This window comes from Dendrobates tinctorius, unplaced genomic scaffold (assembly GCF_039654945.1).
Source record: "Dendrobates tinctorius isolate UK_male_01 unplaced genomic scaffold, ASM3965494v1 ptg000062l, whole genome shotgun sequence".
Classification (NCBI taxonomy): Eukaryota; Metazoa; Chordata; class Amphibia; order Anura; family Dendrobatidae; genus Dendrobates; species Dendrobates tinctorius.
Genome location: NW_027361730.1, coordinates 35907030 through 35923618, shown reverse-complemented (window position 1 = coordinate 35923618; position 16589 = coordinate 35907030). Strand labels below are relative to the sequence as shown.

The 16589-nt window shown below is 40.3% G+C and overlaps 1 protein-coding gene across 4 annotated transcripts in view; it reads right to left on the bottom strand.

Moving 5' to 3' along the window:
* Positions 1-16589, bottom strand: part of ARID3B (AT-rich interaction domain 3B) — a 148390-nt gene that overhangs the window by 109224 nt on the left and 22577 nt on the right. For all 4 annotated transcript variants that reach the window (XM_073579531.1, XM_073579533.1, XM_073579532.1 and 1 more), the window contains exons 3-4: positions 2138-2203; positions 1525-1597 (exon numbers count right to left, since the gene is read on the bottom strand). In XM_073579531.1, coding sequence (XP_073435632.1) covers positions 1525-1597; positions 2138-2203 — 139 coding nt within the window. The remainder of the gene's footprint in view (positions 1-1524; positions 1598-2137; positions 2204-16589) is intronic.

Below are 16589 nucleotides of genomic sequence, written 5' to 3'. Positions count from 1 at the left end.
AGCAGTAGTTGGAGCATTAGAACGAGAACATATTTGTGTCATATTCATCATTATGGCAAACGCTACTGTTCATATAAAATTGTGAAATTAATCAATCATATCTGTAATTCGATGACATTTTCTTTGTACAATATTGTATGAATTCTTGTATTAGAAATAATTAGTATCACTGTTGGGACTTGAATGTTGAGCACAGCTACACTTCAGATTATCTGTGAGACCACAGTGCACCATGCTTGATGTAACCATTGCTAGCCAAACATTTCATTCACGGTTCTCGTCCTGTACAAACATTTGTCTGACAATGTTTGCTAGTTCTGAGTTACGATCGGCATCGTTCATTGTATTCATGAACTCTTAGTGCATGGAGCCCATATAACAGGCCAATTGTTAACGACAGGAATAAGTAATGACCAGTTTAGAATATAGTTTTTTTTTGGTCCACTTGCGAAAAGGCCTGCACCCAATCAGAACACTCAGAAAGGCCAGTTTAACACATCCGTGGTTTGTGGTCTGTACTCATGGACTGCCCACAGATCTCCGGATCTGAACATGATAGCTTCACATACTGTATGTGTATGAGGTTGTCAAGATCAGGTCAAGAAACCCACAACTAGTCAGTGCATTGTGATCCAAAACATGCATACGTGAACGTGGCCCAATTGCAAAAACTGAGCTAGTTCACATGAGAAAATTAACAATCGCTCTGTGAAGGAAAGAAAGACAAATATGTATATATTGCAGCATGCACATGTGTTATCAATTGCAAATCAAGGAGAATCTTCATTTTTTTTCCTTCAAATGCAGCAATAGTTAGGGCACTCTTGCAATTTAAAAAAAAAAAACACCTTGAGTCTAAATCCGTCGCAGGGCAGGTTGGCAAGTGTATGTGACATGTATGAAGGCCTCCCGACTTCCTTGATAATTTGTATGCTAGCTTATATAGTGCCAGCACATTCTACTGCGCTTTACTGACATTTATCACTGTCCCTATTGGGCTCACAATCTAAATTCCCTACCAATAGGTCTTTGGAGTGTGGAAGGAAACAGACAAACAATGGGAGAACATACAAACTCGGATGTAAATGTTACCCTTGGTGAACCGAGGACCCCAGCACTGCTAGACAATAGTGCAAACCTAGTGCGATTATGGTGCAGTTTGAATTCAAATGCCTAATTCTCATGGAATCAATGGTGCTATATAAATAAATCATTGTTGAATGGCTGCCAAAAGGGTCTAAAAATAATGTTTAACATCTTATTTTTCTAATACCACTTTGGAAGCCTATAGGAAGAGTTATAATCTTTGTGCCTACTGTATTCTGGGTTCTGAGCAGAGAAAAAAAAAAAAAAAGCAAAAACCAAGGCCGCCCCCCGCTGCTTAAAAATGCTATATGTAGTTTTACATAATGCAATGAGCCTTTAAAGTAACATCTGGTCGCATAAAAAAAAAAAATGCTAAAAACACTAACAAACAACTTTGTAGAAAAGGGGTAACAATGCCAGCAGCTGCTATTCGCTCACCTTTCTTTTGCATGAAGACAAAGAGATCATCGAGAAATTCTTTCCGTTTAGGATCACTGTCGAGCTCATAAAGCTGTAAGGTAAAAGCATAAATCATCAAATGTCTCACACACCGCTTCAAAGCTAAAACTGATGCAAAGTTACCTGTCTGGAAAACTTAAGATAAGTCAAAATTAGAAAACATGGCTAATTTTGTATTATTTCTTTTAATTATAAAAATATGCTTGGTAACAATACCACACTGGACAGGTGTGGCGCCGTTTTTGGAAAAATAAAGCCTTGTTTTTCTAACATTAGAGAACCCCCTTTAAGGGAACTTGCCATATACAATAGATAAATGTCAGCTAATTGATCATTTAGCCAACAGCTATCTCACCAGATTCCCCCTCCCACAGGACCGCGCAATGGAGTGCTATGGCGTTTACTCCCAGAAAGCTGCTGCCGGACTCCTCTGGCTGAGGCTCATCTCCTGGAGAGCAAAAGGATCGGCCATCAGAAAACCACTAAGCTAGATGCATCTCTCCTCGTTGTCAGGAACAGACTATAGATATCCATACCAATCAAACTTCTAATGTTTATAAGGGCCTTTAATGCATCTTATTAGAAATATTACCTTTGCAAAATCCCGAGATGCTTCTCTGCTATGTCCATCCCCATGTTCAGACCAAGAGGTGTTCTCCTGACAATAGGGAGGGAAAAAAAATTAAAATTCAGCATCCAAACACATGAGATTGAAGAACTGTGAAATGGAGCCTATGAGGATTACACACACAAAAGAGGAGCATCAATAACAAATGTAGAGGTTACCCAATAACTTATGGCATCTTTAGGCTAAAGAGGAGCATCAATAACAAATGTAGAGGTTACCCAATAACTTATGGCATCTTTAGGCTACGTTCCCACGATGAGTATTTGGGGAGCTTTTGATGTAGCAGACTTTCTGCATCAATTTAACTAGATTAGGTTATTTGCACTTTTTATTGCTTGTTTTGGTATATCAGGTTTTAACTAAAACTGCTTATTCTTGGCTACTTCCTGTTACTTAACTTTTCTAATATAGTGCAAAAGGAAAAAAAAATGTGCCAGGACTGAAATCCATTGCAGTGAATTAAGAATATGGTGGTTCAGAGTCCGCTCTGCCCAAGGCTCAAAGATACGATCACACATGAAGGTGACATGAATGCGGTTTATTGTCAATGCGTTTCAAGGTCTCCAAACCTCTTCATCAGGACCAAACCACAATGACGACAATCAGGACATATTTGACTTAAAAATTGTTCAAGCTTTATTAGGTAAAAAATATTACAAGAATATACAAAAAATCCCAACATACAGATGTATTGGTGGGTGAGCCACTGTAGGAACCCTGACGGTAAAAAACAAACAACCGTAGGACATATATGTACAAAGTAAGCAATAAGAAGCATATAAAGTATATACTGGTGAGTCACAAAGTCTATAACCATGTTCAATTTTTTCTGCGTTTTTTGCAGAATTTTAAAAAGCAGTCAGAATATAAAAAAGCTCTGCAAAAAAAAAATGCAACAGCATATTTTGCTGTGTGTTCAAAGAGTTTGTTGGTGAATAAAACTTTGGTGTGAACATAGCCATAAAATCATGTGCTAGTAACATGTTATTAGTGATTTTTCACTGGGGAAATGCCTGTTTTTGTTTATTGGATTTTTTTATTTTGTTTTGTGGATTTTCCTCATCTCGTTGGAGTCTATGGGGAAAATCTAGAAATAAAACGTATATTTATTGCCAAATAAATTGATGTTATAACTTTCGAAAAAAGTTTACGCTGCACATAAAAAAAAAAATGAAAAAAAAACAAAAAAAAAAAAAACCTGTGGGAATGAGATTTCTTTAAAACCCATCTTGAAAATTAGGCTGTGTACACAAGGTTCGCTTTTTTAAGCGTTTTTCCCCTGCAAAAACGCTTAAACGCATACATTACGCATCCCATTCTTAGAATGCATTCTGCAAGCTTTGTGCACATACATGATGCGTTTTCCACAAAAAAAATGCAGCATGTCTATTAATTTTGCAGAAAAATCCGCATTTCCAACTATATTCAATGACAATGTGAATGCTCCGGAAAAAAACACGAAAAAAACGCGCAAAAAAACCCATAACAGAAACATGAAAAATAAAAATGCGGATTTCCTGGAAAGGAGTCGGGGCTTTGCTCAGGAAAATTCTGCTTATGTGTGCACATAGCCTTAGAAAAAAAAAACGCTTGGAAAAAATAAGGAGAACGTGAATGACATTTCTGAGAGCTCATTTACTTTGTTGGTACTGGGGCAAACAAAAAAAAAAAAAAAAAAAAGCCTGTGTTCAATATATAAAAATATTTGTTTCAGAACGTGGACCAAATTTTTAAATGTACTTTAATAAGTCTGATTAAAAAAGTGAAAAACAGTAACTTATTTTCTTTATTTTTTCACTGACACCAAATGAAACCCTAGTACGAAAAAAGTTTACATTTTTTATTTGAATTTGTAAACCATATTTTTTTTTTTTTTTTTTTTTTAAATCTGCATCATATAAATTCCTTCAGCATTATTCTCCCATTCAAATAAAAGACAAAAATGCATAAAAATCAGGGATAATGTACACAGCGTTATTTATGTCAACACCTGCATTTTTTCATGTGGAAATAAAGGCTGCAAAAAACACAGTGAATGTACCCTTCGAATCACAAGATTTGTAATTCAAGAACAAAATAACTAAATAAATACACAAGATGCATTAACATTTGTTCTATTTTCACCAAAGGAAAAAAACAAACAATGGAGATCTATGGGAGAAAAACGACAAACTGACAAAGGCCTCACCTCCACCATGCTATCCATTTAGAAAAAAAATCCTCTGGCCACACAAAATGCAAAACAAAGAACTGCTGCATTAAAAACTACAACAAATGTATCAGGGCTGTCTCCATTTTAGTGGAGACTAGTGTTGAGCTTTCCGATACCGCAAGTATCGGGTATCGGCCGATATTTGCCGTATCGGAATTCCGATACCGAGTACCGATACTTTTTTCGTATCGGATACCGGAATCGGAAGTCCAAAATGCAATGAGCCACTTTTGTGGCTCTGATTGGCTGCCGAAATGACGTCATCATGATGCGCTGTCTGTGCGCATCATGATGCGCCGTCAGTTCGGGCCTTCGGGGGGGCTGTGCCGACTGTCCGGGGGTCTGTACTGGCCTGCCGGTGGTCTGTGCAGGCTCCGGTGGTCTGTGCCGGCCTGCCGGTGGTCTGTGCCGGCCTGCCGGGGGGCTGTGCTGGCTCCGGTGGTCTGTGCTGGCTCCGGTGGTCTGTGCTGGCTCCGGTGGTCTGTGCTGGCTCCGGTGGTCTGTGCCGGCCTGCCGGTGGTCTGTGCCGGCCTGCCGGTGGTCTGTGCCGGCCTGCCGGTGGTCTGTGCCGGCCTGCCGGTGGTCTGTGCAGGCCTGCCGGTGGTCTGTGCAGGCTCCGGGGGTCTGTGCAGGTATCGTCCGATGGGACTACAAGTCCCATCGGGCGATGCCTGCTACCATGACAGTGATTGACACATTAGCCAATGATGGGACAGTAGTAGTCCCATCATCCGGCTAATGTGTTGAATGTAAAAAAAAAAAATTTACATGCTACATACATACTACATACATATATGATAATGCCCAGTATCAGAGAACGAGACAAGGCGGTGACCATGGTCCAAAAACGCCTTGTGCATGGATTACCACTCCATATGCTAATCTTAAAAAGGAGAAAACGGAGTAACGGATACAAAATATATGCAAAAGTATAAATTTTATTAATACTCACATCAAGTGCTGACAAGTATACAAGTTGACTAAAATAGGGGGGATAAGCCCCAATGATACAACAATCAGGACAGACAAGGACAGGGTAAATAAAATGATACCAGTGCTCGAAATCTACATGGCACAACGTTCAGTCAGCCCATGGGCATTGCACATAACAGACATGTGTCTAATGGTAAAAGATAGTCAAATATGGCATACTCAATTAAATGTGTATTGTACATAGTTGTACATGTCTAGAGCGCCAAAAAAAAAAAAAAAAACATCCAGAGGGGTCAATGTGCAAGTCCAATGGACACTGAACATAAATGAATCAATGACATGTGGAAGGATTCTTACATAGTAAATAACATATGTATCAGCATATCAAAACTGCGCAATTGTGCCAGAGAGAACCCGGGAGACGACCCGCCCAGCGGTCCAAATGACCGAAGTGTGGAAACAAGTAAAGGCAGGCTGCTTACCGGGGAGCAGAGGAGGTGAAGGCCCATGCAACGACACCCGACGTACGTTTCGCGCCCGCCACAGGCGCTTTATCAAGGGAGTGTCACTTTACTTGTTTCCACACTTCGGTCATTTGGACCGCTGGGCGGGTCGTCTCCCGGGTTCGCTCTGGCACAATTGCGCAGTTTTGATATGCTGATACATATGTTATTTACTATGTAAGAATCCTTCCACATGTCATTGATTCATTTATGTTCAGTGTCCATTGGACTTGCACATTGACCCCTCTGGATGTTTTTTTTTTTTTTTTTTTTGGCGCTCTAGACATGTACAACTATGTACAATACACATTTAATTGAGTATGCCATATTTGACTATCTTTTACCATTAGACACATGTCTGTTATGTGCAATGCCCATGGGCTGACTGAACGTTGTGCCATGTAGATTTCGAGCACTGGTATCATTTTATTTACCCTGTCCTTGTCTGTCCTGATTGTTGTATCATTGGGGCTTATCCCCCCTATTTTAGTCAACTTGTATACTTGTCAGCACTTGATGTGAGTATTAATAAAATTTATACTTTTGCATATATTTTGTATCCGTTACTCCGTTTTCTCCTTTTTAAGATACATACTACATATAACATACATATTACATACATACAACATGCATACTACATGTAACATACATGCTACATACATACAACATGCATACTACATATATACTACATGTAACATACATGCTACATACATACTACATACATACATGCATACTACATATATACTATATATACTACATGTAACATACATACTACATATATACTACATATATACTACATGCTACATACATGCAACATACACACTACATGCTACATACATGCAACATACTACATGCATACTACATACATACAATACATGCATGCAACATACAAACTACATACATACACTCAACATACATACATATATACTACATGCATACTACATATATACTGCATATATACTACATGCATGCAACATACATATATACTACATACAATACATACATATAGACATACAGTACATATAACAGAGTACATACTCACCGTCACTTGTCACTTTGATCCCCGAAGCCATTGTCGCCTGAGGAATAAATATCAAAATAAAAAAACACCAATATACTTACCCCGATCCGCAGAAGTCCACGAGGGTCCCACGCAGCAAAGGCATAAAGTGAGACTAGGGACTTTTTTTTTTACAGCGGTGGAGGAATACAGTGCGGAAGGATACCTACCTTCCGTCATTGTATTCCTGGAGCTGGAAGAGAACGGTAGCATCAGCTGATGCTGCTGTTCTCCACGCAAGATGGACGTGGGACCCTCGTGGACTTCTGCGGATCGGGGTAAGTATATTGGTGTTTTTTTATTTTGATATTTATTCCTCAGGCGACAATGGCTTCGGGGATCAAAGTGACAAGTGACGGTGAGTATGTACTCTGTTATATGTACTGTATGTCTATATGTATGTATTGTATGTAGTATATATGTATGTTGCATGCATGTAGTATATATGCAGTATATATGTAGTATGCATGTTGCATGCATGTGGTATATATGTAGTATGTATGTTGCATGCATGTAGTGTATATATGTAGTATGTATGTAGCATGTATGTAGCATGTATGTAGTATGCACGTAGTATATATGTAGTATGTATGTTACATGTAGTATATATGTAGTATGTATGTTACATGTAGTATATATAGTATATATGTAGTATGCATGTTGCATGCATGTAGTATATATGTTGTAAGTATGTTGCATGCATGTAGCATATATGTTGTAAGTATGTTGCATGCATGTAGCATGCATGTAGCATGTAGTATATATGTTGTATGTATGTTGCATGCATGTAGTATATATGTATTATGTATGTAGTATGTATGTAGCATGTATGTAGTATGTAGCATGCATGTAGTATGTAGCATGTATGTAGTATGTATGTTACATGTAGTATATATGTAGTATGCATGTTGTATGTATGTAGCATGTATGTAGCATGTAAAAATTATTTTTTTTTTATTTTTTTTTTTACATTCAACACATCAGCCGGATGATGGGACTACTACTGTCCCATCATTGGCTAATGTGTCAATCACTGTCATGGTAGCAGGCATCGCCCGATGGGACTTGTAGTCCCATCGGACGATGCCTGCACAGACTACCGGAGCCTGCACGGCCCCCCGGCAGGCCAGCACAGCCCCCGGGCAGGCCGGCACAGACCACCGGCAGGCTGGCACAGACCACCGGCAGGCCGGCACAGACCACCGGCAGGCCGGCACAGACCACCGGCAGGCCGGCACAGACCCACCGGCAGGCCGGCACAGATCCCCGGAGCCTGCACAGACCCACCGGCAGGCCGGCACAGACCCCCGGCAGGCCGGCACAGACCCCCGGCAGGCCGGCACAGACCCCCGGCAGGCCGGCACAGACCCCCGGCAGGCCGGCACAGACCCCCGGCAGGCCGGCACAAGGCAAAAATAGGGTTTTTCTTATTCCGATACCGGAAGTCCCATAGACTTGAATGGGACTTCCGGTATCGGAATCGGCAATACCCGATATTTTTTTTAGATCGGCCGATACCATCCGATCCGATACTTTTAAGTATCGGACGGTATCGCTCAACACTAGTGGAGACAGTGTAAAATGGACCGACCCCTAAAATCTATAATAAATTGGGCACAGTAGTACAATGCAGGATGGGCTGTAAATGTTTTCAGAATTTGGGAAAGTTATGAAATGTCCTATAAATGTCTGTTCCTGATCTAAGGGTCTGGGCTTTTAGCTGAAATTAATCTGTGGAGCACTTTATGTACAGGCTCAGTAGTGAGGCAGGGCTGTGGGGTCATAGTGGAGATGAATCTGTGCTGCACTTTATGCACATGCTCATTAGTGACCAGTGCTGTGGGGTCATAGCTGAGATAAATCTGTGCTGCACTTTATGTACATGCTTGGTAGTGACCATTGCTGTGGAGTCATAGCTGAGATGAATCTGTGCTGCGCTTTATGTACATGCTCAGTAGTGACCATTGCTGTGGGGTCATAGCTGAGATGAATCTGTGCTGCGCTTTATGTACATGCTCAGTAGTGACCAGGGGTGTGGGGTCATAGCTGAGATGAATCTGTGCTGCACTTTATGCACATGCTCATTAGTGATCATTGCTGTGGGGTCATAGCTGAGATGAATCTGTGCTGCACTTTATGTACATGCTCAGTAGTGACCAGGGGTGTGGGGGTCGGAGTCAGTGAAATTGAGGAGTTGGAGATTTGGCTTACTGACTGAGTGTTTAGTATTTTCCTATAGACTTACAGCTAAACTGTGAAAGTAGTGTTTTTTTTCTGCAGAAAGTTTGTTAGATTTCCATTGCAATTCTTGATGCAGTTTTAGACAATGCTGAGTGGATCCAGCAGGAGGAAGGCGCAGAAGCTACAGTGTTTTCGAAAAGACAGCGTGTGACCACTCTTAAAACCCCCTTTTATTCCAACATTCTGTGACAGGTGAAACTGTGCATACTATCCTAATAAGGCCAGGGCTACAAGACCTTTTTTCACTTATCCAAGAAAGTCGGTCCAATAATGCTAATCACACTGCTCAGAATGTGTGATCTGATTTTCTCGGGTGAGAAGATGAGGGGAAAAAAATTAATTTTCTCCATTCTGTCAGCCTGAAAATTGCACTGCACTCAGATGTTATCCGAGTGCAGTCCGATGTTGTCCACAGACTCATTGACTTGCAAGTGTGAGTGCAATGTGACTATCGAATGCAAATAGTGCATGCTGCGATTTTCTTTTTCCCCTTGGATTGTCAGAGGAAAAATAAATAAAATATTGGGCATGTTGCACAGCCCCAAATAACTACTGGTTCAAGAGTGATCCGATATTTAGTCAGATGGCAATTAGACTGAAAATACGGTCGTCTGAACGAGCCCCAAGGCTGCGTTCACGCCGTTTTTCTCAGTCCATATACAGACTGCAATGCTTAGGCTGCCTACAGGTTTCCGGACCAGGATGTACAGATTCAAACGTACGGATGAGGCTAGAAGTTTGGGTCAGGAGACCTGAGGTAAGTACGGGCATTGGGTTCTGAATAAAGATCATGAAATATACCCGGCCTTGCAGAGAAATTATTTTTTTTATGAGAGGTAAGCAGAAATACTGTTACTTCATTTAGAAAAATCACCGGAAATGGAAAAAGTAACTACACAAAAGACATCAGGAGATAGTCCTATAGAAAACAGTTAAGAGCTGGTCAATTAGGATTCCCATTATATCACAGCATTGCCGCCAGACTTGAGAAGGGATCAGCTTTAAATTGCAGCTACTAATCCTCTTTCAGCTCTAGTGCCAGTCAATGGACTGCTGTGTCTACTAAACATTTTGTTCAGCGTTCACCAGTCACTTCCCTTCAGGCATTAACAAACAATTTTATTAGCCCAGTAAAGAGCAATGGGGGTTGGGAAAGCTGGACGAAATTTCAGTGCTTGTTTACTGCCCAAAGGAAATGGGGAAATAAAATCACTCCCTACATTCCCTATAGGGATGGGAACTCCACTGTGAATAAAAGGCTGCACCCTGCCGACTGCCGATCTCCTATTCCATCGCTCAGCGTCTTAAGAGTCTCTCTACCACGATCCTCGAATTAAAATGGTTTTACGGTACTTTTAATGCAAGTTTGAATGAACCAAGAAAAGGGAGGACAGGTTTTTACCCTTTGATTCCCCACAATTGAAATAATGATGTTAGAAAATCCATGAAGGCTAAGGGTTTATGCGCATAATGGGGTACTTGGTAGCTACCACAGCTCGGAATGCCTTGTATGGAGACATTTTTTTCTTTCACATATTCCATCACGTACACACATCCGGACACACAGCTGCCCACGCGGCTCCAAGGCATCCGAAAGGCCTCCGTGCACATGGCTCTTTGGATTACAAGTCACACTACTGCCACATAAAATCCCATTCCATAATAATAATGGTGACAGATGGAAGTGAGAAGGTATTGGCTTCCTTGGACTTGTCCTTGGATGTAAGAACATGTACATATGGCAATGTATGAATGTAGGAATATCACATTAGTGGGCAAGCGAATGCAAACTAACCTGCCCTCTTTCCATATTTCAGTGCTACCATAAAGAAAAAAGTACTAATCTAGATAAAATGTTTAGTGAGGGGAAAACAAAACAAACGTGCGTATGGGCTTATGGGCTGTAAATTGCGTGACTGTTTTAATCTGCAGGATCTGGAAGCCATGCATCTTAACCTCGACACACCCATGCTGATTTCTTTGACCAATCTTTACCTTAATTAGCCAGCAATCCCTACAAAACTCCAGTCAGCGATCCTCATTTATTGAGCAAAATCATTGAGTCAGCTTATAGGATTAGACTTTAAAAGAGGCTGTATACCTTCCCTACTATATTAGGTGCACAGGGATGACAAGAGAAGGGAGGACTGCACTTGTGTTGAGCATCTTAGAGGTGGTATACTACATGCCGCCAGTGCCATAATGCCAATTGCATCCCACCTAATAAGCTTTCGACAAAACTGTGAAAGGGAATCAGACAACCTCGCGAGCAATAAGAAGATGGCATATAAAGAATCATCCACAAACTGTTGCCTTACAGGCTGAAATATATCAGGCTTGGGTTACACAATTTTTGTAGCACATCAGCATTATTGTTACAGTGACTACACCTAGTTACATGTGCTCTATTAATTCCTATGGACTAAAATAGTTGACCGTTAAAATTAGCACAGTCACGCTACAAAAAGACTATACTTAGGCCACGTCTGATATTTAAAAACAAAATGTACAACTCTGCTTTAATCAAGCCCAAGTCAATGAACCAATTTGCAAAGAAATCCACAAGATACATTTTTATTATGGGAATAAAATTAGTTCTAAAAGCAATTACATTTGTAAAATGTAAAAACATCTTCACTTTAAAAAATGTAGAAATATCAAACCACCCTGGTCATACATTTCCATCTCTCTGCTCGGCTATCTTCATTGTGTCACAGAATAGGAAATGGTGACGTAGTGAGCGCGACCTTCCTACACGGCTTTGCTTTTAACTCTCACTGGTTTCAGTCTAGTGGGTGGGTTAAGGCCAGGGCTGTAGAGTCGGTAAGCCAAACCTCCGACTCCTCAATTTCCAGGACACCCACTTCACAGCCCTGGTTAAGGCTAGAGACAGTTTTGGTGATCAGTGGGGTCCTAAACTGGACCCACACAAATCTAACAGTTACGGTCAATTTATAGAGAGTTTGTCACCCAAAACCTGCATTTTAAATGGGTTAATACAGTGCTGTAGGGGACTTTGCCTTCAAAAATAACAATTCATATGCAAATGAGGCTTCAATGCACGGTTGTGACTTATTTGCATATTTGGACTTTCCTCTACTTGTGATTACTTCCGGGTTTACTAGTGCAGCGAGAGGCATCAGAGGAAAGGAAAATCGAGGAGAACGTGCGTCGATGCGCACACAAATACTGGCAGCATACTGACAGTGCTCACGCTGGGAAGAGAGTACTGTCAATCAGAAGAGCAGGAACGCATCAATATGCAAATGAAGAGACAGCACAAGGTATTAAATTCATGGCCACCTAAGCCTCCTCATTTGCATATGAATTTAAAGTTATTTTCTCAGTCACTGTACTATACACTGTGGGTATGTTCCCACAGTCCGTAAAGGGCAGCGCTTTGGACGCAGTACATGTCCTCTCCATCCAAAGCGCTGCTGGCTTTTGAACGCAGGTGATTCCGCATGTGTTCATTGAACCGTGCGGAATCACTGCGTCCAATATATTGGACTGGTGATATTTATCTTGCGGAGACGGAGTATCTCTGCAAAATAAATAGACATGCTGCGGTCTAGAAAGGCACCGCAAGTCCGGTTACGCAGGGATGCTGGTGCATGCATTGTGGACATGGGATTTCTTAAAATCCCATCCACTATGCTGTAACACCTGACTGCTGCGGGTTAAACGCTGCAGATGTACGCAGAGTCCAACCCGCAGCGTTTACAGACCACGAGAACATACCCTAACAGGTAGAGTATTTTGCTATAGGAGCCAAGACCAATACAACATTGTATAGGCCATTAAAAATGTGTTTTTTTTTTTTTTTTTTTTTGGGGGGGGGGGGGACAAACTTACATTAGAATGTAACAACCACTAACCCCTTCCTGACAAAGAATGTACCACTACACCTTGTGTCAGGTACAGGTGTATCAAGTGGACCCGCTCTACACACACTGGATCCAGAAAATGCGATTACTAGCCGCACAGTCTGCTAACAGCAGCGACCAGAAGTAGCTCAGTCTGCGACTGTTTAAGCACCAAGAAGCCGCTGTCACTATCTGACAGCAGAATTTAACTTGTGATCTGTGCGTCATGATTGAGGGGTGCGAATAGGTTACAATGGCATCCGAGAGCTGAGCAAAGGTACCAGTCACCACTATCATATAGAAACATTATCAGTTTTATTATATACAGGCTGTGTGCCCACGTAAGCGTTCTTTTTCGGGATTTTGAAGCGTTTTTCCCGGTAAAAACGCTTCAAAAATCGCATACAAGAAGCATCCCATTCATTTTAATGCACTCCGCACTTTGTGCACATTGATGCGTTTTTTACCGCTAAAAAATAAATAAAAATCGCTTAGCGGGAAAAAAAACGCAGCATGGTCATTAATTTTGCGGAAAAGTCCGCGTTTTTAGCTTTTTCTATGAAACTGAAGCCGCGCATAAAAACCCGCGATTTTTAAGCAAAAACCACACGAAAAAAAACACGTTTTCTGGGAAGAAGTCCGGTTTTCAAGCAGAAATGTTCTGCTTACGTGGGCACATAGCCTAACACTTAAGTATTCCAGTATGTGATTAAATGATCGCAGATTCTAGTCTCCTTGGGGATGAATAAAAAAGAAAAAAGGTATTAAAAACACTTTTTAAAAATATTAAAAACAAAAGCAGCAAGAAAAAAAGGTTACATGTCACAGATAATGTTGATACAAACCATTTTTTTTAACAACGTTCTGATTTTTGTTAGCCATTGACACATGTACACCTATATTTAAAATCAAAAGAAAACAAGAATGCAAAGATTTGGAAATCTCATTTAATTCGCAACAGAACATAGAAGAACACAAATCAGAAGGTTAAAGTTACACATCTTTCCCATTTGAAGAAATAAAAAAACTATTTTAATAACTGATGGCAGCAACACATCTCAAATTGGTTTGGAAAGACCATGTCTACCATCGTTGTGTAGCATTCACTCTTCTCTAAAATGTCTGGAAAGTGAGGAGACCAATTGCTGGAGTTTTGGGAAAGAAATATTGTCCCAATCTGGTCTGATGTAGGATTTTAGCCGATTAATAGTCTGGGGTCTTTGCCTGATTTTTCGTTCTATAATGCACCAAATGTTTTCTATTGGTAAAAGGTCTGGAGTGCAGGCAGCCAGTTCTTCACCCGAACTCTGAGAAACCATGATGTTGTATGGGATGCAGTATGTGGCTTAGCACGGTCTTGCTAAAATATGCATATTTACACACAGAATCATGCACTCCGGTCATTTGTGCTGCATAATGAACACTATAAAATCAAAACCGAAACAGAATTACAATTTTTTTTAGGTCGCTTGTTTCTTTTTTTTTTTACTACTTTTTTTTTTAGTATATTACAGTACATAGTAAAACCAAAACTACAACATCCCACAGGAAAACGAACTCTCGGTAGTTAGATCAGCCAAACCATAGAAGTGCTCTAATCTGATACAGTAGCCAGTAAAAGTTCTAGTAAAAATACATCTAAACACATAGCATCCTATGTAGGGTACTTTTCCAACATTTAACTCAGATTATCTCACCATTTGTCAGATTTGAGTATCTGGAATTAGAGGCATGGAGAGGTACAATTAAGTACCTCTGTGACAGCGCTGTACAAATATAGGGTTGCAATAAGCAGGAGCGAAAATGGAAGCTTGAGAAAATTAAAAAAAAAAAAAAAAAAAAAAGTATATGAATTGAAAAAAAACAGCAAACAAAACCTAGACAGAAGAGACAAGATCTGGATACAAGCCTAAAAATGTATCTAATGAAGATACCGAAATATTTCATCAGACTGTAGTCAGCTTTATAGGCCCCTCCAGACTATGCATGGAAAACCACCATGGAAACCAAGGGGCGAAATGTGCAGCAATTCTTTGTAAAAGATCAAAGTCCAGGTTAACACTGTCATTGAAAATTTGATATATTTCTCCAACTTTTTCACATATGATGCAAGATCTAAAGGAAAAAGAGTGTCTTATTTTTCCCTTTTTAGCATTTATTTGCTGACTGACAGAACCTTTTAAAGCAGCTTTTGTTTGTGCTGTGTGAAAGCCATCTCTCAGGTATGTGTTCTTTAATGACCAGAAGAAAATATACTGCAGAGGATGAAAGAAATCCCATGTCCATCAAGATCAGCAGCCTTTTCTTTTACAACCCCCATTCAATTGATCAAGGCATGAGCTCTAGAGACCCCTCCTATAAATTATTCTAGTCCCATCTGAAGGCATAAGGCTATGTGCCCACATTAGCGTTTTAAAACTGATAAAACCGGACTTCTTCCCAGAAAATGCGCGTTTTTCCGGGCGTTTTTTCCGCACGTCTTCTGGACTCATAGGAAACAGCTAAAAACGCGGACTGAAGCGGAAATTAATGATTATGCTGTGCTTTTAGCCGCTAAGCATTAATGGGATGCTTATTTTAAGCGTTTTTGAAGCGGTTTGACCCCGAAAAACGCTTCAAAAACGCTTAAAAAAACGCAACGTGGGCACACAGCCTTAATAATTCATTAATATCAGTAATGGTCGTTTATAGCTTCAGCACTAGGAACAGGCGAGATAATTACTAAATATTTTAAGCAGCTTACGTTTATGAATATATTCTCACCTAAAAGCAAACCAAAACAGAAAATAATCCTTAAAGGAGGACCGGTCAGTAGGTCACAAATGGAGAGTTTCTACTTTCATTTTATTACCACTGTTCAAGTAAATATATATATTTTTTAATCCGGCATATGATTTCAGAGCGTTATAGGCCTTTTTATTTAGTGCGCACATGATTCTCTGGGGGATGACCAGCATTATTTCCATGTAAGCACCGTTCCCTGGGTGCAGACCAGAAACATTGGCACTAAATAAAAAGACCAATATCTGTGAAACTGAACAGAGGATATATTAAAAAAAAAAAAAAAGCATGGGAGCAGCAGGAATACAATAAGGTCACCAACTGACCAAATTTGACATGGTGACAGGTACTCTAATGTTATTCAGATTCATACATGTGAATTTGGAAGAACAAGATGGGAAAGTGTATGGGCCTTTATGGAAGCACTACTGCGGTCTTGTAGAAAACAGATGTAAAATTGGTCATTTGCACAACCCCCAATTTTCCGATTGCTCAATGCTTTAAAATCAAGCTAGTAGACAATTTGTTATTTCAATTAGACAAGCTGTAATATATGCTGAAAAAAAAACAAATAATAGTGGTGCATTTACACCATTACATAATCCGTGAACAAGAGTCTGTAGTGCGAGATCATTTTTTCCAAACAAAATCATTATCATCAGCACATCGCCCCATGTAAACAGTGCTGCCGATAACATGATACTATATGGAGACAGGACAATTACATCAGGGATTCTGCGGTCCCACTCATTGTTCAGTCAGTGTAAACAGGCCGGTAAACGAATGCTGAACGACTTGTGTAGAGTTGATCTGCACTCAT